General features: G+C 39.1%; 1 protein-coding gene across 1 annotated transcript in view; it reads left to right on the forward strand.

Annotated features, from left to right (window-relative positions):
- The window catches only part of PTCHD1 (patched domain containing 1), a 79,875-nt gene extending 73,236 nt beyond the window's left edge, over positions 1 to 6,639 (forward strand). The window contains exon 3 of the mRNA XM_089511751.1: positions 1,025 to 6,639. Within this exon, the coding sequence (XP_089367877.1) occupies positions 1,025 to 2,679 (1,655 nt within the window). The 3' untranslated portion in view covers positions 2,680 to 6,639. The remainder of the gene's footprint in view (positions 1 to 1,024) is intronic.
- Positions 6,640 to 9,686: the final 3,047 nt, after the last annotated feature.

The raw sequence follows: 9,686 nt of genomic DNA on the forward strand, positions 1-9,686 counted from the left end.
CCCATGCAGGGTTTTTGATACAGTAGTCTGAAACTCTGACCTGTGTAAGCGTTTCCAAATCTATTACAGTTTTAGAGCAACTTTCCCCTCTGAGGAAAGGGTATAATGTTCAGAGCTCTTTAGCATAGATTTTAAAAAGGAAAGGAATACATTAAAAAATGTATGAAATCACACATAGCATAGAAAAGGTAGAAAGGGGAAAAAATTACTCTCTTTCTCATGAATATCATCATCATCACCACTGGTTTCCTAATCTACCAGGTGTTACCAACTGGCATTTTGGACCATTACTGATTTGTATTCTATGAGAGAGCTTCTGGTTTGTATATATGACATGCATGTTTTCAATATTTGTACAAACAGAAGTACTGGGAACTTGTTTTTCAAAATGATATAAATTATCCATGTATTTCCCTTTTATTACAGCATTGTAGAGGAAGAAATAGCTGCATTTTGTAACTAGACATACAACTTTCACTGAGAATATTTAGTAAAATGAAGACACTTGGTCAAAATGTCTTGGTTTTGCAATTTAGTCTGACCACACTACACGCAAAAAAGAGTAAATGGTTATATATGTCATAACTCTTCTTGTTAATCTCTACAGCATCTTACGTTATATTTAAAAAGCTTTGTATATACATTCAGTGTTTTACTTTGAAATCAATAGCATATAGTTAAAGTTCCCTAAACTTAGACAACTCTTAAATCTTTTCAGAATGAAAACATAGGGTATAAAATGTCTAATTTAGTTCTAATGTGGATAACTGGACTTGTTAGCATAATACTTCATGGCAGCTAACTTGGGTTTCTCCTGGCACATCTCACCCGCACCATTTCCTGTAGTTCCATCATTTAAAAGAACCTTGGCAGTGTTCGACTTTGTTTGTGTTTTTCCTCCAGGAAGACAATTGCTTCTCCAATAGCATATGTACATGTATGTACCGTTCAGTAGACATATTCATATTTCCTAGTTTCATCCTTCCTTTCTAAAATTAAATAGTGGCTTTCTTATCTCTTCCAGGTCATGGATTATATGGAACTTTTGAAATGTTGTCCTCCTGGAGGAAAACTAGAGAAGACCAACATGTGAAAGAGAGAACTGCAGCTGTGTTTGCAGACTCCATGCTCTCCTTTTCTCTCACCACTGCCATGTATCTGGTCACTTTTGGAATAGGTGCCAGCCCCTTCACTAACATTGAAGCAGCCAGGATCTTCTGTTGTAATTCCTGTATTGCAATTTTCTTCAACTACCTCTATGTGCTCTCCTTTTATGGTTCCAGCCTCGTGTTTACTGGCTACATAGAAAACAACTACCAGCATAGTATCTTCTGCAGAAAGGTACCAAAGCCAGAGGTCTTGCAAGAGAAGCCTGCCTGGTACAGGTTTCTTCTGACAGCCAAATTTAGCGAGGACACAGCAGAGTCAGAGGAGGCAAACAGTTATGAAAGTCACCTTTTGGTATGTTTCCTCAAGCGTTATTACTGCGACTGGATAACGAACACTTACGTCAAGCCTTTTGTAGTTCTCTTTTACCTTATTTATATTTCCTTTGCCTTAATGGGCTACCTGCAGGTCAATGAAGAGTCAGACCTTAGTAACATTGTAGCAACTGCGACACGAACCATGGAGTATACTGCAGCTCAGCAGAAGTACTTCAGTAATTATAGCCCAGTCATTGGGTTTTATATCTATGAATCAATAGAATACTGGAACATAACCGTTCAAGAAGATATGCTAGAGTACACCAAGGGGTTTGTGAGGATATCTTGGTTTGAGAGCTATTTAAATTACCTTAGAAAACTCAACATATCAACTGGATTACCCAAAAAGAATTTCACAGATATGCTAAGGAACTCCTTCCTGAAAGCACCTCAATTTGCCCATTTTTCAGAGGATATAATTTTTTCCAAGAAATACAACAATGAAGTCGACATTGTGGCCTCTAGAATGTTCCTGGTGGCTAAGACAATGGAAACCAAACGAGAAGAACTTTACCATCTCCTGGAAACCTTAAGAAAGCTCTCTCTCAAATCAAAGGTTAAATTCATTGTTTTCAACCCATCATTTGTATACATGGATCGTTACGCCTCCTATATGGGGGCCCCTTTGCAAAACTCCTGCATTAGTGCTTTATTCCTGCTCTTCTTCTCTGCATTTCTGGTGGCAGACTCTCTCATCAATGTATGGCTCACGCTCACCGTTGCCTCAGTTGAGTTTGGAGTTATAGGTTTTATGACCTTGTGGAAAGTCGACTTAGACTGTATTTCTGTATTGTGCTTAATTTATGGGATTAATTATACAGTTGACAACTGTGCACCTCTCTTGTCAACTTTTGTCCTAGGCAAAGATTTCACAAGAACTAAATGGGTAAAGAATGCCCTAGAAGTGCACGGGGTAGCTATTTTACAGAGCTACCTCTGCTACCTTGTTGGTCTGATTCCTCTTGCAGCTGTGCCTTCAAATCTGACCCGTACACTGTTCAGGTGCTTGTTTTTGATAGCATTAGTCACCTTCTTTCATTGCTTTGCCATTTTACCTGTGATACTGACTTTTGTGCCACCATCGAAGAAAAAGCGGAAAGAGAAGAAAACTCCCGAGAACCGGGAGGAAATAGAGTGTGTTGAAATGGTGGATATGGATAGTACCCGAGTGGTTGACCAAATTACAACAGTCTGACTAGTTGGTTTGTTTTCTTTTTTTAAAAAAAAACCCTAGATATTATCAAGAGAAGAAAATCATATTGATTATAACAATTGGGTTTGGATGTCTGTTTTCAAATTAAAACCAGGAGCATCCAAAACAGCCTGTGAAGGTGGGGTGGGGATAACTGCACATCGTTTGGCCTTCACATAAAAAGTATAGTGAAATTTACATTCACCCAGTACAATGCAAGTGTCAATTTGTGTTGCTACCTGAGATAAGACAATAGAAGTGGGTTATTAAATAGGTTACCCTGCAGATGCTGCTGCCTTTACGGCAGTGTACCAGCACACTGAAAGGTCAACTGTCAAGGCTGAAGTAGTAGTAAGTGTATGTTTTGGACACAAAGGCTATTGGAAAATTTTCAGTTTAGCAATAACTCAAGTCATTGAGTCACCTATTATGGATCTTAGCCATCACATCTAATTTCCTTTTTTCTTGCCCTCCTCTTCCCATTTTTTTTCCAAATGGAAATATATATGCAATTATGTTGTAAAAACACACAAAAGAAAACAAGACCAAGAAAAGCTAATTAATACAAGGATAAATACAGCAATCACTGTCAAGGCAGGATAATGTTGCAGTTGCCTTTTTTCTGAATCTATATTTTAAAATATAATGAATCCCCAATATATTTTTAATATAACATACTTTTGTAGCATTTCTTTTTTTAAAAAAATCTGAGAATTGATCATAAGTTTAAGACACATACATGCACATGATTCTAGTTCTCTGAAACAGCTCCAATCTTTGAATGTGTTTGTCTCATTTAAGAGATCTGTTTTACCAATGCTATATTTTGTAGCACTCTCTTCAATATGCTAGAGATTTAGTGGCAGGTTAGAGAAGGAAGCACTTCACTACGAGAATCCATGAAACAAGCCTCAGATGCCTAAATTTCATCAAGAAAATGTGAATGTTGAGATTCTTCAAAATAAGAGCCATTCACAAGTAGTACCTGCCACAAATCTCAACCAGTAATTTCCATTTCTGTAATCTCTACTATAGACCATGAGTTGTGGAAATGAACCAAGCTGCTTTGGAAGAAGTGGCTTTTGAACTCTAAAATACTTCAGTCTTCCCTAAGGTGACATTAAAAGCAGTTGCCCTAAAAATAGTGGAACACAATTTACTCTATCCCTCTTCTTACAAAAGACAGATGGAAACCAATTTTATGGACAGATAATTAAAATCCTGGAAGTGATCTATTCCAGAAAAGTATACATCTGTAAAACTTTGAGAGCAGACTTATTATCTGCAACATGACTAATACAATACAGTGGGTTCTTGGTATCTTCAGAGGTTTGTTTCCAGGATCCACCATGGATACTAAAATCCATGGATGCTCAAGCCCCATTATATAAAATGACAAAGTAAAATGGTGTCCCTTACTTAAGTGGCAAAATCAAGGTTTGCTTTTTGGAATATTTAAGTAATATTTTCTAGCTATGGATGCAGAATCTGTAGATGCAGAATGCGTCAATATGGAGGGCCAACTGTATTTCCTTAGAATACTCACACTTTGCAATCTATAAGAAATTATGATAAACTTTAATAAAAACGTTAGCAATCATTTCCTATAATGTTTTAACAGCACCACAAAATGGTGCCTGAAAATCTAGGACAGAACTTGGTGATCATGCACCTAAGACTTCCCTCCAAGTAGATACCAGTATAATTGAACTGGTCTACTGACCTTTCAAATCCAAACCATACTCTTCTTAGACTTCTGTCTTTCACTTGTTCTCCATTTGGCCTGTAAAGATCTCTTGGTTAACCTTCTTTTACAAGGATTGTGGTATATCCCTCTTCAACTTGTCCCAATGGTTTCTGCTGATCCAGCACAGGTAGGGCATTTGCCCCAAGGCCATGTCAAAAAGCAGTGGGTCACTTCTACATGTTCATATATATCACTACCCTGCAGTAATTCAGACTGACTGTTAATGTCATCACTGAGAAACTATATCAATTTGGACTTTCACAAATAACTTTCCAATGAAGAATAGTACTTTCACTAGAGGAAAAAGCTGGAACTGTCTTTTGTGTTCAGTTATTATTAGTGCTTCATTCATATTTTTCTCCAAAGGGCATAAGGGCTTAAATGAGCTACAAATTATCTCCTATAATTCTAGAAACAAACTTTTTTTTTACTTTCCTTGATAGGTGTTCCTAAGAGCCTGTGGTTTGTGTATAAATTGGAGGCTGAGCACATTGCACCAATACAATAATGTAGTATGTGGTGGTTAGTTACAATTTATTTTGTTCATTTTTCAGATATCATTAGTCAGTCTTGAAGCTCTGCTTTGATAGTGGAATATCTTTTGTTACTGTTCACCTCTTGGGTATCTGACTGTACATATGTACAAGTTACAATGTTTTGTTTCAGTCAAAAGTATTTAACATCCTTGCCAACATGAGGGGTATTCAAGCAGGAGACATTTGGCTTTCTGACATATATTTCCCCTTCCCAAAATGGAAATCTCACGCACACGCACACACGACGATGTGCAGTATCAGCTGGAAACTGTAATGCGAGTTCTCTTTTAGAAATCTCACTGAATTTGGTAACATTTTTGTTCTTCACATAATATGTGGGAAAGAACTAAACCTAGTCATGCTCTGCTGAATACAAATTCAGCAGGGGGGGGGGGGGGGGTGTAATTTCTCCTTCCCAGTGTTTGCCCTGAAATATAATTTACATGGGTATTTAGCATGAGAAGAAGTAAAAATTTTAAATGATTCATATCATTATCATAATCATCTACGAATTTTGTTCTCCTTTCCTGAGATTATGTTCTATCAAATCCTCTTGTCAATAAACCTTGATGTTGATTTTTCAAAGCTTAAAAAACACTGTCACACGCATATGCCTACTCCTAATCCAGATGCTGACAGATTTCCAATTTGGCTCCCAAACAGACAGCAAGGAATGCAATAGAAAGATATGCATATTTAAACCGCAGTGAAATTAACAGGGCTTTAAAATACCACCTGTTTTCTGGATTGTGTCCACTAAGTTTAAATCTTACACAGTCTGTGGTTACATTGGAAAGTATCACCCATTTAGCCTAAGTGCTTATAGCTTAAAAGGCCATTATTACATTAAGCATTTATATTTACTACAGCTCATTGATCAGAAGAGGATTTTGATTCCCCCCCCCCCCCCGGAAAACAAAAAAATAAACCTAATTGATTGTGTTTGGCAAGTTCACACTAATCTTTCTAGAGATATTATTGCCTATTGTGGCTTTGGGCACGTTCATTCTCACTTCATTTACAAGTAGTCTAACTCTAGTGGAAGATTACTTCTGAAAATAATCCAGATTAAATAAAGACAAGACTCAAAGAAATGTGAAGAAAATCTCCCTGGCAAAGACAAATGGAACATTTCAAAATGCCAAACACCTTATTAAGTAAGTCTAGACCTATAGAAGCTTGCCAACATCAAGAATGGATTGCTGTTGCAGTTAGTGTCAAATTCTCGTTGTATCCTCAAGAGTTTCCATATAGCATTAATGATGCTGAAATAATGGCAATTACGGTAGTCTTTTCAAAAAGCAAACACACACACATACACAAAAACCATTCTGCCCGGCCCCCCCAGAGGGGAGGGATTTCACAAAACCAGAAGTGGACTTCTAGTCCCTTTCAGTTTGAAAAGCTGGTTTAGCCCACAAGAGCTCTCAAGATAAAAATAGTTCCCCAAACTTGGAGATTGCCCATCCTTCATCTAAAACAATAAAAAAAAACACAACACAAGACCTGCAGCAGCTTCTACAAAATCAAATAGTGTTCCAGGAAACCTCCTGGAAATACTAGTGGCCTTATAAGATGTAACACAAGTTGTGTGCCTTGTTTCCAGCTCAGTTTCCATGGGAAGAGTTGGAGGACGGACTACAGAAACAGGAGACAATAAAGATGATAGAGTGGCTGTAATGACAATGTGTTGGCATAGTTTCTTCCAAGTTGCATACCATTCACAAGTTCAGAATTGCAAGTAATGCAATGAATGTAATGTAATGAATGCAATGAAATGAAATACATTCTTTGTAATGTTCCAACTTCTTTTTTAATGTATGGCTAATTTTTTTCATTCATCCACATAACCTTATTTTACAGGAGTGATAACTTCAAATTCTTCCCATAGTATAAAATTGCTCATAATTTTTCTGCATACAACCACAAATAAAACACAAACATCATCAAAAAGGTCATGATCAGGCGTCAAACATATATCAATAAGAACCATATTTAAACCACCCATGCTTTTTCAAAACAGGCCTTTCCAGGGCCAATCATACTATTAGTCTTAGTGAGGCAGCCACTTCAAGCAGTCAGAAGCAGCAGGGATCTGTTGGAGGACATGACCTGTCCCTTTCAGCTTCCACAGTGCCTTCAAGTGCTGTGAAATATATTGTTCCTTCATCGGAATTGCAGTAGGATTCAAGTCCTGTTGGCTAATGTACAGGGAATGAAGAGGGCAGAGTCTTATCCTCTGACTCAAGCAGTGGCAATTCATCGTTGCCATGTAAAGAGGCAGGTAATTCTGCTCTGAGTTTTACTTTGAACTTTAAAGGAATTTTCTAAAGCCCTGTCTGCACAGGACATATAAGCTGGCCTCCTTCCCCCCCCCCCCCCAATACTCTCCCCATATTCTCAGCAAAGAGGCCAGATGACACATGCCTCAAACCTTGTTTCTGATGTCAACAGATCGGACAATGCCCTCCTGATCAGCACCAGAACTGGGGTGTACCCCTCTTAATATGCATTTTTAAAACTGCCTGTTTGATCTAGAAATTCCAGGAAGATCCAGAGCCCTCTGTTCTACTGCTGGGTGGCTGATCGCACATCTGTCCTGCTATGCTATCCAGTGCATCAGTGAGCTCAGAATGAGGTGCCCAGCTATGTGATCATAGTTGTTCTGTCCTCAGAGCAAAATGAGGTGCCATGGTGGTGGACACACCAGGGCAGCACAGCAAGACAAAGGGTCTCTAATGGGGGGGGGGGGGGGGAGGTCTGGGCCTGGCCAGTAGAACTGCCAGATCTGGAGGCACTGCTTTCCACCGGCAGCTACTGCTGCTGGCAGGCTCTTCCTGCCACCCTGCAGCCTTTCTGGCTCTGATGGAGCTGCTGGTTAAGGAGGAGAGGGAGGCGACTCATTTTCCCACTTGGACAGAAGTACCACCAGCTCTGGGAAGCATCCCCTTTCCACTGGCACAGTGGGTGACGCCCCTCTTTGAAGGGTCACCCAGTTCTGTTTGTACCCCTCGCACACCCCTAGTGGTGTCCATGGAACATGGACAATTTTGTCCAACTCTGAACCTTCCTCAAGTCATCTTGTCCACCTGCCCAGTAACCTGTGTTACTGAGAAAAGCAGGCACTAAGCTCCATTAAGCCTCACTCAAGCCTCATTCCCCCAGGTTGTGGTTAGGGATTCAAAACACTGAAAGCTGTAGTATCCAGCATTTCCAAACACAGAGCCAAGGAGAGGCTCAAAAGAAATCTTCAATTGGTACTTTGTTGCATAAAGCTGAGGTTGAAATCCCTGGCCCCAAATATAACGGACACAATTGCAAGGACTGCAAGTGTATTGCTGTTACCTCAAGCAGAAATTAAAAGTTAAAGCTGTGAATTACCTTATTGACTGAAATACATAACCTATAGAAATAGCATTTCATACAACTATTGTTAATTCACAGCCAGCAAAATTTCGAAGGGTTTTACACAAAAACAACAAAAAAGTATCATTTAAAGGTTATAGAGCATGAAAGCACAAAATAACTGCCAGGAAAATAGAAAAATCACTTTTTTAAGGAGTAGGATTATAAAACAATTGCAATATGCTTGCCAGTTGGAGCCAAAGCAGAAATTTCTACTATCTTTTCTAGTGCCTGACATCTTCCAGTTCATCAGTCCATTTTAGGATGGGCAAAGCTGAGCCTATGAGATGGGCATGATCTCCCAGGACCTCAGTGCCATCCCAGGACCCTCAGGATCAAATTCAGGATTCCCAACCATACACCTAAATTTATCCAATAATGACAAATCAGAATCCCAGCCAGGGTGAGGGGGTACCATTTAAACCATATATATGTTCCTTCATCTATTGATTCTATGATTCTATGAGTGCCCAAATAGTCCTTTTTTTAAAAGGAGGTCACTTGGTCTAGTCACTTCCTGGTTTATAAAGAAAACCCTTTTCTTTTCTACCCTATAATAGGCTGGGGGGTGACTATGTGAAATAACAGTTGTCACTTTAAATAGCAACTTGCACTCCAGTGCTTCTGAGGCATGGTTTGCCATGATAGAGATGATTGCTGTTATTGTGTGCTTTCAAGTGTTTCTGACTTATGGTGGCCCTAAGGCAAACCTTTCATGGGGTTTTCTGGGGCTGAGACTTTATGACTCACCCATGGTCGCTCAGTGGGTTTCCATGGCTGAGCAGGGGGCTGAAATCTGGTGTCCAAAGTCACAGTCCAACACTCAAACCTACACTTCACTGGCTCTCTTCAGAGAGAATAGTGAAGGGTAAATGAATAGCAGGTCATGAGTAGTGGGCCAAGGTCTTGAGGAGGCAAAATAGCCCAGTACCTCAGAAACTGCCCATCTCTGGTCTCAATGTTGAATATCATATTCAAGCTATGCAATTATTTTTAAATACAGTCAGCTTTCTGTATCCACTGATTTTTTTTTTATCCACAGATTCAAGCATCCACAGCTTGAAAATGTTTTTAAAATATATAAATTTCAAATACCATGGGTGTTTTTTTTTTCCATTTTATAAGGACACCATTTTGCTATGTCTTAGTATTTAATGGGACTTGAGCATGTATGCATTTTGTTATCCATGGGATGTCCTGGAACCAAACCCCAGCAGATACCAAGAGCCCACTGTAACTAGATTGGCTATAAATTCATTTCATCCCAGTTGCCATTATTCAATGTTCCTGTTGGAAACAATGCGAACAAGTCCATACAAAGT

Source organism: Sceloporus occidentalis, unplaced genomic scaffold (assembly GCF_023333645.1).
Source record: "Sceloporus occidentalis isolate IW3139 unplaced genomic scaffold, rSceOcc1.0.p SCAF_2, whole genome shotgun sequence".
Classification (NCBI taxonomy): Eukaryota; Metazoa; Chordata; class Lepidosauria; order Squamata; family Phrynosomatidae; genus Sceloporus; species Sceloporus occidentalis.